Source organism: Vipera ursinii (assembly GCF_947247035.1).
Source record: "Vipera ursinii genome assembly, chromosome: 2".
Lineage (NCBI taxonomy): Eukaryota > Metazoa > Chordata > Lepidosauria > Squamata > Viperidae > Vipera > Vipera ursinii.
The window spans coordinates 281,043,165-281,066,607 of NC_139513.1; the positions used below are offsets into that span (position 1 = coordinate 281,043,165).

Consider the following 23,443-nt stretch of genomic DNA (forward strand, 5'->3'; position numbering starts at 1 on the left):
AACAGTGCATCCCATTTATTTATTCTATGCTTAAAGCTTTAGCTTTATTGCCCTGCACACCGCCCTGAGTCCTTCGGGAGAAGGGCGGTATAAAAATATAATAAATAAATATAATAAATAATAATAAATAAAAGAAAAGGAAAGGTTATTTTATATGTTCTCAGTTTTCTAAACCATAATTGAAAGATCACTCTTTTCTTTTTAAATGATGCCTAAGTTGAGTCAATGTTAGGGTAAAGTTTGCTTCTGTGTTCAGCAGTTTCTAGGTCTATGTCGAATATTATATTTCTTTGATATCCAGCTTCATTTTATGTCAGTAAACTAGAAATTAAGGCCAAATTTATATTATTATAAAATGCCAGGAAGAGTCCTTTGGGGTTAGTCTTTGATCCTTTTGTGCATGACACTTCATGAATGTCTAGTAGTGAACATTTAAGCTTCAGTCAAATACTTCAAAAGGTTTCATAAGAAAAGAATCTCTTCCAAGTTATGGTTTAGTTCAGTGTCATAGAAGAAATGCTAGGTCCCCAATTGCTTTCTTTTCAAACAAATGAAGATCCCCTGTAATGCTATGAAACTGGATTTATACTTCACAATTGTTAGATTATGTTTCATTAATGAAACTCACAATGGCTATGTTCACACAACTCATTTAATCAGGTCAAATAAAACTTTCTATGTGCAATCAAGCAACATGCTGAGTTTGACTAGTGGTTAACCTTGATTAGGTTGGGTGGGTGGTTATATATTTGTAATGGCTCAGTCTGTAGTGGAAACCCAGTTATTTGGTTAATTCCCAATGAATTAGGCAGCTCTGCATTTCTATTACTGTGTGCCATTTATTATATATAAAAAAAGATTAGGAGAGGTATAATAGACATGATTTCTCTAAACTAGGGGTGTCAAACTCACATTTCATTGAGGGCCGCATCAGCATTGCGGTTGCCCTCAAGGGGCCGGGTGGGTATGGCCAGGGTGGACGTGGCCTACTGGGTGTGCGTAGCTAGAGTGCGTATGGCCTACTGGGTGGGCATGGGCAGCTCTACTCGTTCGCATCAAGGGTGCCTATGGGAGCCTGGGCAGGAGTGGGACAGATCTGAGGGTCTCTGGCAGAAGGAGGGTCTCTGGGCCAGGGCCAAGGCAGTGGGGGCTGTTCCCTCACTGTTTCCAGGATGGCTTCGCGGGCCAAATGAAACCACATGAAACCATGTGTTTGACATGTCTGCTCTAAACAGTGGAACAGAATTGGACATGAGTAATTTATATGTGCAGTTATCTAAATAAAATTGTATAGAGTCACTGGAAAGCTATGAATGAGTGAGTGAATGAATGAATGAATGAATGAATGGTGTGGGTGTTTTATGAATCTCTCTATATGTCCTAATACATTGTTTATCCATGAGGAAGTAAGATAGGAATATAAATGGGCATAATAAATCTGAAATGTTTCCTAAATACATTCCAGTCACCCTATAGAGAGCTGATAGACATCTTATAGAAAGCTATTTGTCTGGGATGGTATAGGGCAGGGGTAGGCAACCTTGGCTCTTTTATGACTCATGGACTTCAACTCCCAGAATTTCTGAGCCAGCATGGCTAAGCATGGAAACCTCTCCCTTTCCCCTCAGCATGGCTGGCTCAGGAATTCTGGGAGTTGAAGTCCATGAGTCATAAAAGAGCCAAGGTTGCCTACCCCTGGTATAGGGTCTCATGCTCCAAGATCCCTTCCAACTCAGTTATTCTGTTATACTAAGATATGTAACACTTTTGTTGTCTGGAACTATTTGCCTTATAGGTAGCATATGGAGATAAGATTGTCTCATTTTTCCATGCATAAATCTCCCATGTATACTATCATGGGCACTTCAGTGTGTGAAGATATTGATACAGAATGGAAAGGTTGTCCTCTCTATCTGTTCCCCATGGATTCCCCCCCCCTTATTTTCCAATGCCTAGCAATTTTAAATTATAGAAGGAATAATTCCTTGCAATGAAATCAGCAATTTAGCCCAGACAGAAGCAGTCCCATGACTGTGAAACTAGGAATGTGAATATAAATGTTCCTCAACCATCTGAAGTCAAGCTATATTTGAAGATATGTCACTATGTCTCTTGAATCCAACTGTCAAAAAAGTTAAAATATAAGAGTATCACAAACGTAGAAGCGAGATATCTATTGGTAGAGCAAAGGGGAAAAGCTGACATTTTTTTCAGAACAAAAGAAAAAAGTTATATGAGATTAGATGACTTGAATTTTTGGCTTAGTTTAATTAATATTTCAGAGGATATCACAGAGAAGCAACCGGCTTCTTTATGGACTGACTGGAAATTGTACGATACTTTTGTACTTTTTTTTCTTTTCATTTTGATTACAGTTAATCTCAGATGCTGAGAACTGCATAGTAAGCAACTGAGTTTAGAAGAGATTCTTTTTTATTTCTTGGGTGTTTATTGAGTGTCTGTATGTGTATTATGCCTTAGAGAAAAGCCTTGGCAGTTCGTTCTGTTTTTCTTTGTATGTATTTTGGCTGATGTGTATTCTGTCTGTTTATTTATTTAAAAAGGTATTAGTATAATTAATAATGCATTTCCTTTGAGTCACTCTCAGAGTTCCCACTTGTGTAATAGTAAGCCATTGTTCGGGTCATCTTCCCTTGTAAGTTTTATTTCAACTATCATATCACAGTGATATAAAGATAGATTTTTTTTGCATTTAGCAGTCAGTGCAGTATTGGTCCTAGTGATGGAAATCTAACCAAATACAGAACAGTACCCTTTTCTTGGTTTGTATGCAAATTATTAACTGGTACATTTAGATTTTTTTTTAAAAAAAAATTATGGACAGCAATACTCCACGCAGTAAAAGACTTGAGCGATTAATGCTACCCTTATGCCTCTTTCGAGTAGTCGTAGCCATGGGGCTTGGCACTGGAGCTGTTGTCTTTGTGCCAAAAAATATCCGCAGCGGCTGCCGCATTCTGGTACTGGAAGGTTGTCTCGAAAATTCCGCAGTGAATGTGTCGAGTTTCTACATTGTTGTCGATTCTTTAAAAAACGAACCCTCATGCACAATCCCTTTAGAAAGTAACAATTTATAACATCCCAGTCCACAAATACACATTCAGAATTGTTGTCTTCCTGTAATACCTGAGAACGATGGACATTGCAAAGTAAGTGTAAATATTCCAGATGAGCTCATTTTTTGTGTTAAATTTATGCACACACTTACTTAGAGAGCCCACGCCAGAATATTATTAGCCCTCTTTCAAATTTTATTATCTGAAACAAATATGCTGGTGAATTTTAAGCAGAAAATCAACATAAAGAAAGTTGCTGATTTTTAAATGATTTTTTTTAAAAAAAAATCCAAAGATTTTTTCCCCCTCCATGAATTAAATGACACCTACCCTCCCAAAAATCAGTTTATTTCATAATGACAATTTATAGTGCATCTATACAAACGCTGCACACACACGTGCACACACATCCATCCATCCACACATCCATCCACGTCCCTAAAGAGTTTCATGTAAATTTGATCATTCTGTTCTTAACTGGGAGGAAAGACACGTTCCTGGTTGGATTGGGGTACAAAAATAAAGATGTAATAAAAGTTAGAGATTTACACTCTCAGAATGAAATATGCTCATTCCTGATCTCCAAAGCTATCTATCTGGTGGTAAAAATGGATGCTACAGATGAAATCTTTACAAGGAGCATAATCCTTTAAAAAAAAGAAGTCAATCTCGTGCTGGTTTCTGTGTCTCTTTGGTACCTCACAAGCTTCGACAGAGTCCTGGACGAGTGCCCATTGATGTCATGGAAACACTCAAATTACTGAGAATGATTCATGTCTGTGCTGTTCTCTCATCCTCCCCCACACAAATAGAAGTAGATTTTTAACCCTGACAACTTGCAATTTGCAGTGCGTTTTATTTTTGTATCGAGATAAATATTTTTTAACCACCGAAATTAAAGTGAGACAGTTTGTATTTGATACGATGGTGTGAAGGAGGACAGGTAGTCACATAATAAATGAAATTCATTTACCCGGTTCTTTATTAAGTAGGTTGGATTTGTTAGTTTTATTCACCCATCTCCTCATTAAAATGTATTTCTGCCTGGTTGGGTTTGAGGAAACTCACCTTGTAGGTGTGAGATGAAGTAAAACCTGTACTGTTTCTTTTCTGATTAGGACATTTTTCTTGTTTCCTGTCTCGTCAATTGTTCATAGACATCTTTTTTCCCCCCTTACATTAATTCATAGTGCACAAAATCTCAAGTGAATTCAGTGTTTCTACTTTTCTATCTGTAGTTTTCATCACAGTTAGGAAAAGATCCTTTTTATGAAATCACAAAAAAAATGTGTCACAATTTATATCCTTGGGCGTGTAGATAAATTCAACTTGCAGTACTTTATTTCATGTTCTATTATGACAAGACAATTTTAAAATCATGTGGAATTACCGTTTTTGCCTGTCTGAAAGCTAAATTCCAAATGACAAGTCAAATAAAAGTAGAGGTATAATTTTATGCTAATGTTATTGACGTACAATTTCAGGGAAAATATATAAAAGATTTACTCCCAGTGTAAGTTCCATGTTTTTAAAAGAACAGAGAAAAACTGAATGAAAGTAGAATTTCATGTAATATTGTAGATCTGTAGATGCCAATTTGAATTCAAGTGCAATTTACACAATATAGAACCTTATTGAATGAATTCACCTCATAGTCATTATTTTAATTGAATCCTGACTTTATTGGGCAAAACCTTAAATAAAACCTTACATGCATTTAATCAAATGTGGTTTTTTAAAAAAAATAAGTTGACACTTTAAGAAACAGCAGTTTAGTTATTAAACTATTGTTTCATATTAAATTAAAAATGTGATATTTTTCTTACACCTTGTATTTCAATGATAACCAGACTGGGTATCATATTCTGTAATAAAATAATATCCTTTAAAGTAAAGGTGGTTTTGCAAAGTATGTGATAGTAATTAAATGATTCATTTACAGGGGTAATGTACTGTACTATAGATAGTTAGTTATTGCAATTTATTATATGCATGATTGCAGAAACAACCAGAACTGTGCATTATATTAGATCTGGGCACCCAAGGGTCATTACTGTTGTCCACCTAAAGTTATGGGGAGGGTATACATTGTTCAATAACAATTATTTGTTTCTATGTTAAGCTGTTGAATCTTATCTCTGCTCATCTTAGGTGTACCTCATAGTTGTAAATTATCAAAGTTTAATCTTTCACTTTCTAACCACAGTTGGAATAATTTTATTAAATTTCATGCAGGAATGTTATTAATTTTCATGTCAGGACCTATCATAGATCTTTGCTAACCTTATGGAACAGAGCTTCTAGCTTTTCCTATTTTCACCAAACAACCATCATAATAGCATAAAATCCAGTTCTCTGTTCTTTTCACTAGAATTACAATGTCCCTATCCAACTCTATCATGTGCTGTTGACATTTTAAAGAAAATGTTAGAGCATGCAGGAAAATCAAAGAAAATACTAGAATTGGCATGAAATATCACAGTCTATTTATTTGTGTCTCCTACAATTCTGAGAAAGTTGAAACGTTGTTAGGGAGTGATATATTTTAATATAACATACTCTTTCTGGAGTGTAACTGCGGAGATCAAGTCATTCAGTAGGGAATTCAGCTAGGAAAAAGTGAAAAATCAGACTTGTGAAGGTTTTTTTTGCTAAATTTACCATCTGGAGCTTTTGATTTATTACCTCTGACCCCACTGGTGACTGCAGGGTAATCAGTGAGAATTATTATGGTCAGGTCATGACATGGATAACCTTCCTGCTGTGCTCATAAAAATAAATTTACACAGTTTTTTAGGGGTAGGAAAGAAAAGGAAAAGAGATTCTGTTTCCTCCTTTCAAAATGATTGTCTCACATATATCATTCTGGAGGATTGGCATTTCAAATTAGAAATGTAATCATAGCAAGCAGTGGAACTACTTTAAAGTAGAGACCATTAGGAGTTCTATGGCACAGGTCTATGGAAGAATAATGGTCAAGAGCACTATGCCATGGGGGGGTTCACCAAAGAACTAAAAGGGCAGGTTGAGCAAAATAAATGAAGGTCTATCATGGGTTGCCCCTTATTTTTGTTTATAAGCAGCCACAAACCTTTCTCCTAGATATCATCCTTAGTTTTGGGCTACAATATTTGGAGGATTTCACCAATTGCGCGTCATAAGCATCAACCTAAAGTTCCTGAGTTTCCAAACAGAGTGGAAGTTCTTCAGCTGAGGAGATCTAATTGTCTTCTGTGGTTAGAAAATTATGCTACTGAGATGAGGAACATGGGCCATTCTTCTGGGGTGATGTGGATTCAAAATTTATTTACCAAGACCAAACACTGGAGTGATGTGATGTTTCCTTATTATAAACAATGGCCTTAAAGATGAAAGGCTTTTGATAAAATAGATTAAGGACATTCACTACAACACAATAAATATCACTCTTCTATGCAGATTAATTAATTACATGATGTATTCTTTAACTGTATTATCAGATAATACTTCTCTCTCTCTCTCTCCCTCTCAAACAGATAAAACAGAGAGAAGCTCTTATTCATCGTATGGGCGAGACTCAAATCTTCAAGGTTGCCATCAGGTAAGTCAGTTGATGGTACGAAGTAATATGTGATCCCATGTTTATGCACTATCCATCTTTCTAACATATATCATGTCTTTTCAAAGAATCGTCAGGGATAATTCAGTAGCGTTTGAAACATTAAATTGTTTTCCTCTTACTTTCTGATTTTCTATTAGCAACTAGGTTGATATTCTGGTGAACTGTTTATCAATCTCATTCAAAAGATTACCACTAGTGTTGCCCAATGACAATTCCTGGACAATCAATAGTTCAACTTAAGAAATTGTCAGAGTTTGTAGGAGGCACCAGTGGAGATTTTTAAGCCACACTGCCTTTGGATGGCTATAAATTATAATTTCCATAGAGTCTGTAGGATGTTGTGTGAAAACAGGGTTCTATTGAGAGATAAAAATGTCTGTGAAAATATGATTTGTTGTCTCTTTTTGTTTCTGAATTGTTTTTGGCTGGAAGTCAAGGCCAGCAGGCTAACAGAAAAATTGTCTCAAGGGAAATGTGTGAGCTAGAAAAATAAGAGTATTTTAATTAAATAATAAAATGCCAATATAATACAAAGGCATATCTTGTGTGTGTTTGTGCCACTATATAGTTTGCATTTGCATAGTTTTAAATTTCCAGTGAGAGTACCTTCATCCAAAATTGCTATCAGTAGCTAAATGTTAAGCTGCTTGCAAGATAAAAAATATACTGCAATCCAGTTTTACTATTTCCTCAGAATGCTTTATTCTCCTTCCTTCCTTCCTTCCTTCCTTCCTTCCTTCCTTCCTTCCTTCCTTCCTTCCTTCCTTCCTTCCTTCCTTCCTTCCTTCTCTCTCCCTTCCTTCTTAGTTTTTTTTAGGACAGTTATTGTTTGTATTATTTTTTCAGCCCCAAAGAAACAGTTGCTTACTTTGGAAGAAATTACCTTCTTTTACCCCTTTCAGACTTTTTACATATTTTAAAGCAAGAAGAGCCCCATAGTTTTTGCTTCTTAATTTATTGTGACCGTAACTTTCTTAGCAACACAGAGAAACAGTTTGAGGTTTCGAAATGGGTTGGGGTAGCTGAGTTCAGTTACTTTGCTTAATTAAGCATAGCCAAATATAAACTGTCCAAGTAATTAAATAGAACCTTCCCTTGAAAAGTACACATACTTAGTATTAATGTATCCTTAGAGCTGGCATTCCAGTGCCTTTGTGCATCTGTTCATTTTTTTCAAGTTTTGATTCTCCAGCCTACTCAAATCTACTATCCCTTCTATCCAGATCGGTAGGAAGAGATTTGCAGAAATGAGACGTTAGACTGCCTTAGTCAAGAACTATGGACTTGCATGTGTTCTCAAATATAATTCATCCTTGTTTTCTGGAAGGAATTGCTCAGGAAAGGAAACTTACAGCTTTCTCAGAACAGTGGAAACAGCCTTGGAATGTGCCTGTGCAAATGCTTGGAGCAGATAGCTTTGGCAGCAAACAACGTAATGCTGTGGCTTTAGTGTAAAGCTTTCAATTCCTGTGAAAGGTTTGCTCTGTTGTATCTGGTTTCTGAGGGTCAAAACAAAAGGAGGAGAAGCTTGGTGACATGTTTCCCTTTTGCAGGTAGAACAAGCTGCAATTTGGGGGAGGTGGAGGGCTGTTTTTTATTGGTTATGATTTGGGGCTGTTTTGGACGGTAGCTGATTGTCATCTCTACAGGTTTCCCGTTTCTTTTTAAAGGGGTGGGGGTGTTTATCAGATTAATTCAGATCATATTAAAGCTCCCTTAAACTTTCACTTATATTTCTTGAATGGGTGAAAGGGAAGGAAAAGTGCAGTGGGAGCCTTGTTTATCTGTTTGTGATTTTACAGATCCAGCCTTTTAAATTATTTGTGGCATTTGAAATTCGTTACAATAAAAGGGCTGTTTCCCAAATAAGCATCCTTTGCGATAAAGGTTATGGGCAGTATATCTTCCTATTTTGAATTGCTTCACTTTCATTGTGGCTTCAAGTATTCCTTCGTGCTGCCGCCACCACCATTTTCCTAGATCTTACTCATTTATTGAGCTAAGATATAATTCCTTTTGTTTCCAGACATGTGTTGTTGTAAATATGCTTAAGGATAAATGCCTCCCATAATTCCCAGCAAAACTTAAGTCATTCTGTGAAATAGGTATTGTTACCAAGGTGAAGGAAATTTATCTTCTGAATGATACCTTTGTCTGAAAGTTCCTGATTTTAGCCATGTAGCTTCCTAGGCAGTCTTTCTACAATAACCTCCTAACCTTTTATCTTATGTACAAACTACTTACCCTTCTGGAACAGCAAAGTTCAGTATTGCTTTTTCTAAAAGCACATTTGCTATGTGTTTCCGTACTTCTTTTCATCAGTCCATATTGTCTTATATTTACTCCCACTACTAAACTGTTTTAGCTAGCTACTGATGTTGTGCCATTTATCTATCAGTAGCTGAGAGATTGATTCTCTCTCTCCCTCCCTCCCTCTCTCTCTCTTTCTTTCTCTCTCTCTCTCTCTCCCTCTTCTGGTCTTTGATACTGCTATCTTCTGCTATCTACTGCTATTCGTGAAATAGCAAATTATTCATAACTTCTTTATTTTCCACAATGAGATGATAGTGTCAGTTAAAGTTCAATAGTGTATAACTGATCCCTGAAACAGATGTTTGAGGAAAGAATCTTTTCCGTGGCACCAACTTAGTTCTGATTGTCCTCAAAATAAGGAAGCGGCTGGATATTTTTCAACACTGTTAATTTATATTGGAGAGAAGCTCATATTCAAACATTCCTGGAAAATGGCCAAGGGGCAAAATAATAATAAACTAAGAATAGGGATCACCTGCTGCAAAATATAGAAAACAAGATGTTAGCCAAATAGTAAGGTCATATTCAGCCCAGCCATTAAAATAAGCTGCTGCAAAATTAAAATTGATGGGAAATAAGTATAAAGTTCCTTAAAACAGATTTGATTTTCTAAAATTGGGCCTCACTGACCCAGATTGGCACATGGATCAAATTCAGTCAGTGAAGCACAGTGATCTGGCTTTTAGAAGGTAGCCTAATATCATTTTTAACAAAATAGGTCTACATTCCATTTTTAATCACTGTTGAATCAAATAAAGGGTTCTGTCTGTTTGAATTTTGTCTGAGCATGATCCAACAAAATGTCCTCAGAAAGACCACAAACGTGGCATTAAGGACATAATTCTAGTGTTTATTCCCCAGAGAATGGTATCCAAAAGACAATAGAGATCATTTAGCTACCATAATGCCTATGATTTTTTTTCTAATTTACTTTTCACCGTATCTTTGCTGATATCATCACCAGAACACAAGAGCAGATTCCCTGGTTACTGAAAAAACCTTTCAGTTCTAGGATGGTTTATAAGAATATTTTGAAATGAGAGGGAGAGGGAGGGAGGGAGAGACAGAGGAGCATAAAGTGGAAACCAAATCAAAAGTAGTTTCATCAGCACAATAGTAAGTAAAAACTCCCTGCCTATTAAGGACATAATGGAAACCAGAGGCACACCTCACTTAGCAACCACAATTGAGCCTGCCATTTTGAAAATAAGTCATTGCAGTCATTAAGTGGGTCACCATATGACTTGGATTTTATGACCATTTTTATGATGATCAGAAGTGAGTTATGTGGTTGTTAAGCAAACCACCTGGTTATTAAGCAAATCAATTCTCCCAAATGGTTGGCTTTTGCAGAATGCTAGAAGCCAGCAAAAAATGTTGCAAACCTTGTGACTTCGGGAGGCTGTACCCAGTCATAAATTAGAGCCTGTTGCCCAGCACCCAAAATGTGATAAGGTGATAGAAGGTAGATACGGCAGTCATAACTTCAATGACAGAGAAAGTAACTTTTGGGGGAGTCTACAGTAAACCTTGGATGGTTTGAATGGTTGTTAAATCATTAGTTGTTAAGTGAGATCTATCTATATGGAGGCAGAACTTACATTAGAACAGGGGCAGGCAACCTTGGCTCTTTTATGACGCGTGGACTTCAACTCCCAGAATTCTGGGAGTTGAAGTCCACGCGTCATAAAAGAGCCAAGGTTGCCTACCCCTGCATTAGAATTTCCCCATTCATTTCTAAACTTGTGTGTATGTTGTCCATCAGCTAGCTAGCATTAAGGTAAAAACTTAAGAGTATGTCCAATCCTATGTTGTACTAATATAATAACAGAAGTATCCCAATGGTGGGGTTGAGGAACTGGAAAATAAGCTATAACAGTTTTACTGCATTCAATCCAAATCCCAGCACTTTTGTGCAAGTGTGTGACATCAGAGTGAGGCTTCTATTCTTTTGAAACAAAGCATCAGTTCCTGCAGAAGTCCATGTGCAGTGATTTCAAGAGAGGTTGAAACAAGATGGTTAACAAAATCAAGAAATGCAAAAAAAAAAAATCATAAGCATCACTTTCCAGAAATAGCCATTGCAATAAAAAAAAAGAACTACTCTACTTCTCGTTCCCATCCAGTCACATCACTGGACCTCAGAAAATCCAGAATATTTTCAGTGCCATCATGGTTAGCAGCGTGGACTGCTACTTAATAAGTGATGTTTCCTTCCCTCCACCATGTTACTAAGACCACCTCAGTGCATCAAAGCTAATAGGATTCATACAGAAATCTATCTATGTAAATGGTGCTATCTAACAAAGTTGCATGGTAATCATATGTTTACATAACAATATATGTGACAAAAATCCAACTTGGTTTTCTTTTGAAACGACATCATAGTGCTTTGTACAAACATGTGTGATTTTTATCTGCTCCAAATATTTCCAAAAGGCGGACTCTAGATTTAACTATGGGCAGCTAGATTAAAAGAGTTCAGTTTCCACGCTCCTTTTCCAGCATGTAATGGAGCTACCCATTATGGCTGTAAGTTGTAACAGTTTTAAATCAGGCTACCCATATTACCGACCCAATATTATGAATGGCGGTCATTATATTTTATATACAGCAGTCATTATATGAACATTGTGGTCATTAAGCAAACCGGTGGCTCATTATGAACCTTTTTTTTTTGTGGGGGGGGGAACCATCCTAAAACATAATCACATGATCATGGGATGCTGCAAATACTTGAGTGTTCTAGTCCCACCTAAGCTGTGGAAGCCAGCTGGGTGACTTTGGGCCAGTCATTCTCTCTCACTCTAGCTCACATCATGGGGTTGTTGTTGTGGGAACAATTGGAGGAGGAAGGAGCATTGATTATGTTCACTGCCTTGAGTTGTTTGTAAAAGTAATAAAGGCGGGATGTTTGTAGTTCATTTGCTAAGTTGTGTCTGACTCTTTGCAACCCTGTGGACCATAGCACTCCAGCCCCCCCCCATCCTCTACTGTCTCTTGGGATTGCATTAATGACACTAACCAACCAAAAGGTGGGATACAAACAGAATAAAATAAAATGTAACCTGGTTGCTGAGCATTTGACATGTGGTCACATGACCAGGGGCAGCCATCGGAACTTCAGAAATGGGTAGCAGTTCCCTCCAGCGACATCTGTCGTAACTTCAAACAGTTGCTAAGTCAAGAACTACCTGTATCTCTCTTGCCTTTGAAAAGGCTGCACAGAGCAGTGGGGGAATCCAGAGTTGTCTCAAACTGAGATGAGGCCTTTTCCAGAATTTTTGTTGTTTGTTGCAAAGTCATGTCCGACCCATCACGACCCCATGGACAACGTTCCTCCAGGCCTTCCTGTCCTCTACCATCTTCTGGTTTCCAGAATTAGACTTCTTCTAACAGAAAGCGATCCTGCTCATTTGTCAGTTCCATTTGAACCATAGCTTGATGAACTCACGTGATTTTCTAGCTTTCTGTCTAGATACTTTTCATTTCTCTTTTTCTATGTTAAACCCAATTATATATTTACAAAGTATCTCAATTCATGCATTTTTTTAAAATTCTGCACAGTATCCTGAGTTTTATCCGAGAACCTATTTCATAACAATTATAGTTCAGGATTGGTCCACTTGTGGCTGAAATGAAGAATGGAAACTCTGGATTATGCTGAGTTCTGTGCATGCAGAATTTAGTTTCCTCAGCAATAGAAATATTTTGATTCACTGGATTTATCTGGGGTTAGAATCCAAAGCAATGTAACATTTGGATACATTTGGACTTTTTTCTTTTTTTAAATAGCATGAATGTGAAATCTGGAAACATTTATTGTGTTTTAACAAATTGAAACTTTGGCATTTGTAGAAGTATACTGTAAGAAAATGTATATTATTTATTATGAGTTAATTATCAGTTAACTATATTATGAGTTAATATTTATTATGCCTTATTTTTTTAACACCATTCATTCAAATCTGTAGAAATACCTCAACTTCCTACCAAATGAAATGTTTTAAAAAACAGAAAATTTAGGAAGCACCAGTGTATATTAACATTCTGTTACTACAATATGGCAAAATGTATTATAACTCAACAGTAAGAGAAAGAAAGGTGGTGTTTTTGTTTTTGTAAGCATATCTGACATCTTCAATTTGTAGCAAAATGTTGAAGAAAAAAGTGAAAGAAGGTTTATAAATGGAAAAATCTAAAAGGATCTGAAAGATGAATGGAAGTTACGCTCATTACAGCTGAACAGGTTGGACCTTTGTTTACAGATCTGTTGAATCCCCAAATAAACATTGCCAGATGTTTGGGGGGGGCGGGGAGAGAAAGTTCAGGTTCTTTTCTGCAGCTCTTTCAGGTCTCAAAATCTGCTGCGAGGACATAAACCTGTTCAGAGAGGTTAACATCAGTAGATCGGTATCTATAGAGGCAGTCCTCATTTAGTAACTGCCTTGTTTAGCGGTCACTCATAGTTACGATGGTGATGATATAGTAACTTTGTGACCAATCCATAAGTCTCTAAAGCAAATGGAAAGTTGAAGGGAGATCATAAAATATAGCTGCAGTTTTTCTTAGCAACCACTTCATTCTGAGTTGCCAGGCTCAATTGTCACTAAAGGAGGACTGCCTGTAATGCTTGTTTTCACTGTAGCATGAAACAATGTGTTTTATTAAATATCCGAAATATATTTTATGTTTGTTCTCTTAGCAACTGGAATATATGAGGAGACCATTTACATCACTTAGGACAGTGGTGGCGAACTTATGGTGCGCGTGCCAGAGGCAGCACTCAGAGCCCTCTCTGTGAGCACGCGTGTCCTCACCCCAGCCACTCTCTCCCCACAGCCCCCTGCTCACCAGCAGCCCCCTAGAGGAGAGTTGCCCCCGGGTGCAGCCCACGTGGAGCAGCACAACCAAGGACATAGCAGCCAGGCAGACTTCAACAAAACTCCGCCCTCGTGTCCCATCGTGCGCAGATGATGCAGGGCATGGGCAGAGGGCGTGGCCACCGTGGTGCTGCTGGGCCCCTATGGCGATCTATGGTGGGCCGTGGAGATGGTGGGTGGCCCTGTGGGCAGACGGGGGTGGGTTTTGGGCACTCAGTCTCTAAAAGTTTAGCCATCAGTGACTTAGGAGCTTGAGTTCCTATTGGTCAGAGCTCCTAGTAGAGTAGTGAATGGTAGGAGTGGTTTTTGTTGACCTGGAACATTCCTAGGAAACTAATTCAATGTTATGCTCCCTGTTTCAAAGCAATTTGTGTTGTTACATTTTTCTAGCCTCTCGTTGTCTCAGTTGTCATTCAACAACAACCAAGTGTCACGGTTTTGTGCTTCTGAATGCCGTATGTACTGCTACAATGCCTTCTTTCTCTTCTCTCCTTTTCTTTTTAAATTCCTTTACCTGACACTGAAGAAGGGAAAAATGCTTGCACTGATGTTTTAGGACCAAACTATATTAGATGGAGCAGGAAAGTTATTTAACCAAAGGCTAACTAGAGCGGTGGCTCAGTGGGTTAGGATGCTAAGCTTGTCGATCAGAAGATCGGCAGTTTGGCAGGTCGAATCCCGAGTGCCGCGTAGCAGAGTCAGCGCCTGTTACTCGTCCCAGCTTCTGCCAACCTAGCAGTTCGAAAGCATGTAGAAATGCAAGTAGAAAAATAGGGACCACTACGGTGGGAAGGTAACAGCGTTCCGTATGCCTTTGGTGTCTAGTCATGCCGGCCACATGACCACGGAGATGTCCTCGGACAAGCGCTGGCTCTTCGGCTTTGAAACAGAAATGAGCACCGCCCCCTAGAGTTGGAAACGACTAGCACACATGTGCGGGGGAACCTTTACCTTTAATTAGATCTGACCCAGCTTAGGCCTTTGGGGATCTCTCAAAGATCAGTTAGGTAGTGCTGCTTTGCTCTGGATATGAAGTTTCACAAATGCAGAAATAAGTGGAAAATGCAATACTTAAGTCAAGAATTCTTTACCGTAATGTTTGGCAACTTTAAGATGCATGGATTTCAACTCCCAGAATTCCCCAGTCTGGGAAATTCTGGGAGTTGAAATTGAAACTTCCTAAAGTTCTCAGGATGGAGAAGCACTGCTCTACCGAATAACTTGGAAAAAATGAAACAATGGCCTGATCCCATTCATTCATTCATTCAGACTGCTCATGCTTCCAGTTTTTTAATAATAATAATAATAATCATCATCATCATCATCATCATCATCACAATCAATCAATCAGAATAGAGCTGAAAGGGACCTTGGAGATCCTCAAGCAGGCGACCCTACAGTAGAGCTCCCCAGCCTTTGGGGCACCAGGGACCGGTTTTGTGGAGAAAGGTTTTTCTGCGGACCAGAGAATTATGTGGTTTTGTGTCCTGCCTGCATCCCACAGATGAGGCTTTACTCATTTGTCTGGACCAGTTGCTAGCATTCCGTGGCCCGGTATTGGTTCAAGGACTGGGGGTTGGGGACCCCTGCCCTATATCAATTCAGACAAGTGGCTGTCCTTAAAAGACCTCCAGTGATGAAGCACCCATAAATTCTGTATGCAGGCTGTTCCACTAGTTAATTGTTTTCACTGTTAGAAAGTTTGTCCTTAATTCCAGGTCTCTTCTCTCAAAAGAAACAAAAATGTGTCAGAGAAGGAAGACCAATCCCAACCCGAGCACTAGTTTTTAGTTGAAAAGTTCAGCTCTTAAATTATTTAGCAGGCCATAGAACAATCAAAAGACCCCTATTTCCTTGTCATCTGGGCAGCACAAACAATGGCAATTGAATAGCAAAAGGGAGGTAGATGACCACCTAAAGTTGTATCTGGACACACTGCAAACAGTAATTGCTGCGGTTCCTACTCTTTATAGTGGCATGAGTAATAATAGTCAGCACTTTACTTTGGAAATATGCAGCCCTTTCTACACCAACAGGCTCTACGGCATGTTAATTACTGTGGTCATATTCTCAAACCCTGAATCAGTCCTCACCAGGAAATTTACAAATAACTGTAAATACTGAGTTCAGAGTAAAGCTTGTTAATTTAGCATTTTATTATGATACGCATAACAAAATCATTTGTCGCTAAGTTTACTCTGCATATCTTGTAAGCAAGACTGGTTTACACATGGATTAAAAGAAACTGTGGATATAGTGATGAAATGAAGTGTTTTAGAATATATACACAGAATGCTGCCAATGAAACAGTATGGGAAATATTAACCAGACAGTGGCTGGGGGGGAGGGGATTTTGGTTTTGTAAACATTTCTGCAATTCTTTTTCTACCTAAATTTTTACTAGCTCATTACTTCATTTGCCACGCCTCCACCTAGCAAATCCTTTATGGCATGGCTAATCTAAAGAAAAGAAGAAATAGGGGAGACATGATAGCAGTATTCCCGTATTTGAGGAGCTGCCACAAGGAAGAGGGGGTCACTTTGTTCACCAAAGCACCAGAGGGAAGGACGAGAAATAATGGTTGGAAACTGATCAAAGAGAGAAGCATCCTGGAATTAAGGAGAAACTTCCTGACAGTGAGGACAATCAACCAGTGGAACAGCTTACCCCCAGAAATTGTGGCACTCCATCACTGGAGATGTTTAAGAAGAGACTAGACAATCACTTGTCTGAATTGGTATAGGTTATCCTGCTTGAGCAGGGGGCTAGACTAGAAGACCTCCAAGGTCCCTTCCAGCTCTATTCTTTGTGTGTCCAATCACACTTATGTCTCTGATCACACTTGGTTAATAAAGAATTCTAGTCTAGTCTAGTCTAGTCTAGTCTAGTCTAGTTTAGTCTGTAGGAGAGAATTACTTAGACTGTGAATTCAATTCTTGAAGACCCTGAAGCTTTCTTAAGTTCAGTGAAAAACAACCAGTCATAATTTTAGTAATAAAGTTTGCTAGCACACTCCCATAAGACATATTGATGATAACAGATGATAGGCAGATCTTCTTTTCATTTCTTGGAATTCTTGACTAGCCATGACAGTATTTTTAAAAAAAACAACAACTGAAAAACAAGGAATAACAACAACAACAACAACAACAACAACAACAACATAATCAACCATCATATTGCAAAACCCTGTTCTGGATAACCATCAATGTGACACTTTTATTATTATTATTAATATAACAGGGGTTCCAGTAACACTTGAGGCTACATTCATAGGGGAAAGGAGACTGTACTCATAATTCTGGCCCCAAATCAGTTAGTTGATTAGTAAGTCAGAACTCACAAATTTAAGTTTACCCAGATCCAAAGCAAAGGAGCATACTTTTTATGCCAGTTGTGATGTCCCAAAACTTTTCAACAGTAACCTTGTGATATTCATTCATTTAATAAAATGCAGTTAAAATATGAAAATTTTCTTTCCCCGATCAAAGACACAATTAGTACAAGAGGGACAACCTGCTAGTAGCATTCTAAGGACACAATGATACATAAGCTTAATATCAAATTTTATATTGGTTTATTAGATTTATTTTATTAGATATTTATTTTATTAGATATTCCAGAATCCAGTTTTTTTAAACTGTGAACAGTGTTCTTCATATCAAATCACGCAGAAGTTTTAATAGACAAGGTCATCCTTGTCTATTAGTGTTGGCAGGTTTTTGTTTGTTTTTGTTTGAGTGTCCTCCTCAGGATTATATGTATTATCTTGATATCATAAAAATTCCCATGTGAGGAAAAACAGGGAGTGACACCCTCCCACCCCACACAGTGAGTTTCATGGCTGCATGTGTGGCTACTCTCTTGAATTAGATAAGGAGTAGCTTCACTAGCACTTTTAACTTTGCTTTATATAAACATGCACCTTCTTGATGCCTCTTGAGGCATTATTTCAAATTTCTTTTTCTTCTAATAATTAAACTAAATCACTAAGACCAGAAATATTGTTTCTTGAAATAGATAGATGGATAGATAGATAGATGACATTTAATGATAAATATCAAGGAACTGTATTCAATAAGTTATTAACTTTTATCTCTGTAATACATCTGCAGTAAAATAACAAAATATTACTGCACTTAAGGAACATGTGTGTATGTGTTACAATGTTTCACCCCCTTCTAAACAGCTGCTTACAAATTTCAAGATCCGTTGTATTCCCTAGAGCCCATCTCTAATAATCGAGACACATCTGCCATTGCAGTATTATAGGCATATGTGATTTTATTGAAAGCTATACCTGTCTATATAAAAAATAAATAACTACAACCTCAATTAAATTGGCAAGCTACCTTTTGTGAAGATCATATTGCAGACCTCTGGAGACATAAGAGTTCATTTTAGCTATTCAGTTACAAATCACTAAGTTGGTTTTTTTATTAGTCAAATAAGTATTTTTCTGCTTGCTCTCATAGCAAGTTATCTGTACCTGTTATCAAATCTTCCTCCTGTTCCCTACATATTAAAACACACAAATGCTGTATTGATGCAGCATTAAATCAAATAAAATGGAAAAAAAAAACAGAAAAAAAATTCTTAAATCTTGTTGGCTTCTCTCTTTCTGTTCCTCCCCCCATCCCAACCTCCATTGCTAGAGAGTAGAATAAATTCTGAGAGTAACAGATTTATGATGAATGTGAAAATATTTCAGCTGATCAAAACAAAAAGTCAAAAGTGCCTTTGTCATGTCCCTTTATGTGTCTGGCTGGATATGAAATCAGAAAAGTTAAATAATTGGCCACTGCTAACTGAAATGTTATTCACTTAAAGGTAAAAGGTAAAGGTTCCCCCGCACATGCATGCTAGTCATTTCCGACTCTAGGGGCTGGTGCTCATCTCCGTTTCAAAGCCGAAGAGCCAGCGCTTGTCCGAGGACGTCTCCGTGGACATGTGGCTGGCATGACTAGACACCAAAGGCGCACGGAACGCTGTTACCTTCCCACCGCAGTGGTCCCTATTTTTCTACTTGCATTTTTACGTGCTTTCGAACTGCTAGGTTGGCAGAAGCTGGGACGAGTAACAGGCGCTCACTCTGCTACACGGCACTCGGGATTCGACCCACCAAACTGCCGACCTTCCGATCGACAAGCTCAGCGTCCTAATCCACTGAGCCACCGCGTCCCTTGTTATTCACTTACTAATTATAAATTAGTTGTATGTTTTGTAAGTATATCTGCTGCCTGGTAATGGGATGCACACTTTTGACCAGTATTTCTCAATGTTAGCAACTTTAAGATGTTGGACATCAACTCCCAGAAGGGGAGAGGAGTACAACTTCAGAATGTTTTAGAGCCCCACCAGATTTTTCATAATATGTTTCATAATATGCTTCATAATATGTTATAATCTGAAAGTGGATGGAAGCACAAAACATCAGGAGTATTAAGGGGTAAAATGGAGTCATTCAATGGAGTCATTTTTCCCCTGGAAATCACTCAATTTTTTCCATATGCAAGAAGGAGGACAAAAAATCCAACTGCAGGGATGCCCCAGGTCATAGTTGGCATCCATGCTTTAAGCCAAGATCCAACACTTGGACATAAACTATATCTATACCTTAATTATCTTCTTGTCATAGCACATGCTGATGGCCCTTGGGAAGGATGAGGATGACACTAGAGTAAGGTCTAATACAGCAGAATGCTGGGCCCAGATGTAAGGGATGATGTAATCATGCTTGTTTCATCACTGTTACTTCAGTGAAGCTTTCCTTCATCTTTTTTAATAGTTTACTGTGGTTATTGTGAGCCTCTTGGAGTTATTAGTTGAGATAGGCAACTATATAAATATGTATAAATAAACACATAAAACCACAACAACTAACTGTTCTTTACTGGGAGTAGAGAATAGAGTAGAGGGGTTCCTACAGAGTCCAAGAGCCAGATTTTCCAAGCTGTTTCTAGATTATTCAGAGATCAAAAGAATATGCCCTGTACTTCCTATATATTTTTATTTATTTAATCCGTATACTTTTATACCACTTTCCATCCTAGTTAGGATGGACCTTATAGGGTACCAGCAAAATCCACTTCTTGTTAAACAAGTCTGGTAGGCCTGGAAATGTAGTTACAATACACTGCAAATAGAACATAATATATTCATTTATAATTATTTCATCAGTCCTGAAATATGCCATCAAAGGCTTACAGAGTTTTCTTATTTATTTATCAATTTATTATATTGATAAGCTATACAGGGTTCAAAAAACTATTTTGAAACATTCTATGTTTATTTTTAAAGTTGTGTTATTATTACTCGGCTTACCGTGATGTATTATACAAGGTTGGGTACAGTAGTAAATTCAGATCTTAAGTTATGGTTATGGAACAGCAAATATATATTTTAAGTTATGTTTTTGTGTACTTTTGTGCCTTTATTTAAGCCAGAAAAGTGAGTTATAAATATTTTAATAAATAAAATTTATCTAGTGAAACACAAACAGAGTTCATTAAACTATTTTTTTTCAGTGACAGCTGTAGCTGGAGTTGGACAGACCACATTCCTGCATAAGCGTCTTAGGTTGGTTTTATTTTCATTTCTCAAGTTTCCTGGTAAAACACAAAATGGTGATGAATAAGGACTGCTGTTCCAGTTTTTATCCGAGTGTGGTCAACTCCAAAGATTGGACCCCATTCACTCAGATACAATGAGTAAATTGTCCAAATTCCATTTGGACAATGAACCTATGCATACCTAAATATTGAACTAACTCTTAGTGGAACTAATTTCCAAATAGACATATATGGGTCAGGTTCATTTATGTAGATAAACTGAAGGAGACTAAGTCGGGAATTAGAACAACACATACAAAAAGAACATATGTACTGTATAATTGAATATATACATGCACACGTGTCCATCTATTCATACCCAGGAGAGTTTGTTTATTATTGCTAGACAAGCAGAACAATGAAATTCATGCTTAGAGGAAGATAGGTATTCTGGAAAAAATGTTGCCCTCTGAAACAAAAAGAAATAATGCTTTAGTAATATCCTGGACATTGAAAATAAACACAGCTGTTTCAAGTGTCCAAGAATAGTATGCCCTCCTGCTGGGTTACATTTACCAGTTGTTCAGTAGCTTAACCTGTAATTTTTTATTATTTTTTTGCATCCTAAGTAGAATTTGAAATTTAAAGGAGGAAAATAATTCTACCATTGGAAATGTTTGTCTGGCTTCCTGCCTACCTACCTACTGTTGACTGTATTTAAATTTACTATCATTTTATTCGTAGTTTTAGTGGTTCTAGCAAGATTTGTGGCAGAATTTACCAGAGGAAATTAGCCAATGGATTCTGATGCTGTTTTTTATTACAATTTGTCATTGACTGTCATCTCTATAAGCATATTCTCTCAACATTGCACAAGGGCAGCATGGAATGGATTGCAACTTTGAATGCTACTACTACTAATAATAACAATAATAAATCATCTGGGGCACCACTTGAACATTGTTGGCATTGACAAAATTACCATGAGTCAATTGCAAAAAGGCAGCTTTACTTGGAGCAGCTTAACAACAATAACATTATCAGCATTGACAAAATCTCCATCAGTCAATTACAAAAGGCAGCTTTATTTGGAACAGCTTAAATCAAACTGGCAATGTCAAACTGCTGGCCCATGGACCAGACACGTCATGCAGAAGCCGCGCCCATCCCACTGCCGGCAATGGCAAAACAGTCCCAATATGTTGTGCAACGTCACATGACATCATAAGTTTGACATGTCTGGCTTAAATCCTGCAATGATATCTTTAACTCCATGAAACAACATCTGTCTAATCTAGCTAGGTCTTTGGGAAGGACTCTAGGTGGATAAAAATGCAAATCCAGTCCAAACAACTGGCTGATTGCGCAACCTACCATAATACTGTAATGATATATTAACATTATTTAATTTATTCATATACCCAACTTTTAACTAGGGTCTTTTAAACCGTTTTCTTTCCATAAAGGAGATATTTGAGCTTTAGAAGATTAGTAATTTAATAAAATAGAAAAGCATATTTTATCTAATGCAAGTGCTTAGATGAAAAATGTGGGTAGCTCAAAACTATTTGTTTTTTCCACTCTATCTTGGGACAAATAATCCAGATAATGTTCAATAAAATGAATGTATCTCTTGAATATAATTGATGTGGGCATGTCTGATTTTAAAACCAGCCATACTGCTGGAACATATGGATTCACAGTCTATGCATTAACTAACCCCACACAATGGCAAAAACTAGACAAAATGTACGTAACATAATTGCAGTGAGCTAAGGAGAATGTTTGAAAAGTTAAGGGTTTGAATATTCTTTTAATGAATTTAGGGATGACGGATAATAAACTAACAACCCTAACCACTATAAGCTTTGGAAATAATTAACAATTCCACCCTCCAGTAACTCCTTGTTGCTTTTTGCTCTGTTCACTTCCTCCCTGTCTCGCTTTTTGCCTCCTGGGGATAAAGAGAAAAGAATTCAGCTGCCATAGTTTTGAAATGCAGCTATTTAGCTGAAAGGATAAATAGCTTAGCGCCTTTAAGTCATTTGGGGGGTAGGCTAGAGAAGAGGAAGGTTGGGGTGCTATCAGAGCAGAGATTTGGGAAGAAATTGGGGCTCCTATCTAGCAGCATGAGCAGAAGAGCCCCGTGCCCATCAGGACCCACTTATCAAATCTGAAGTAACCGAAGGAACATATTCCCTTCTAATGGACCCTGAAAGACCATTAATGATTTAATCACCCTTCAAAAGGAAACTCAGTTCTCATTAACATATTGATATTAATGGATTTATCCTGTAGATCAGGAATAAATATTTTTTTCTTGACTGAGCAATCCTTAGAGGAAAGACAAATACTGTAAGAGGAATGGGAAAAAGACAAAAATAGAATTAGAAGGGAATTACATTCACAATTGCACTTAATAGATTTTATGTAGCCTTCAATGCATTGAGACTAATCCTATTACTGTAAGGGGGTTGAATAAGGTAAATATTTGTCACGTTGAAAATTACAAACGGGAGACTGTTTTGGAGAAAATTAAGAGGCTGTGCCCAGTGTTATGGGAAGACACACAGAATGTCTCTGAATTAGAAACATAATTTTCCCCAAGATTCAAAGATCCTACTCACTACCCCCAATTGTGGCTTATTTAAATGTACTCTTAAAACCTGGCCTTGTCCTCGGACTCTGGGTCAGAGTGGGTAACTGGCCCCTTGTATGAACTTTTGCTATTTTAAAGTATTGTTCATTTTTTATGATTTTGTTCCCATTGATTTCATAATTTATATACCCCCAATGTCACTCTTTATTTTTACTGTGTTTTTATATTTATTTATTGTATTCCTCATAATACAATAGGCATTTCATTCATGAGTTCATGTCTGTAAACAATGTATGGTCAATTCCTAAATTTCATTTCTTTGTACCTATGCCTGTTAGTGATTATAGCTATTCACATAAAAGTAACTGGACCAGTGATGGCAAACCTATGAGATACATGCAAAGAAGACATGCAATGT

At 37.5% G+C, this 23,443-nt stretch overlaps 1 protein-coding gene across 10 annotated transcripts in view; it reads left to right on the forward strand.

Annotated features, from left to right (window-relative positions):
- Window positions 1–23,443, forward strand: part of TCF4 (transcription factor 4) — a 404,113-nt gene that overhangs the window by 209,694 nt on the left and 170,976 nt on the right. For all 10 annotated transcript variants that reach the window (XM_083355584.1, XM_083355583.1, XM_083355580.1 and 7 more), the window contains one exon: window positions 6,593–6,657. In XM_083355584.1, the coding sequence (XP_083211710.1) occupies window positions 6,593–6,657 (65 nt within the window). The remainder of the gene's footprint in view (window positions 1–6,592; window positions 6,658–23,443) is intronic.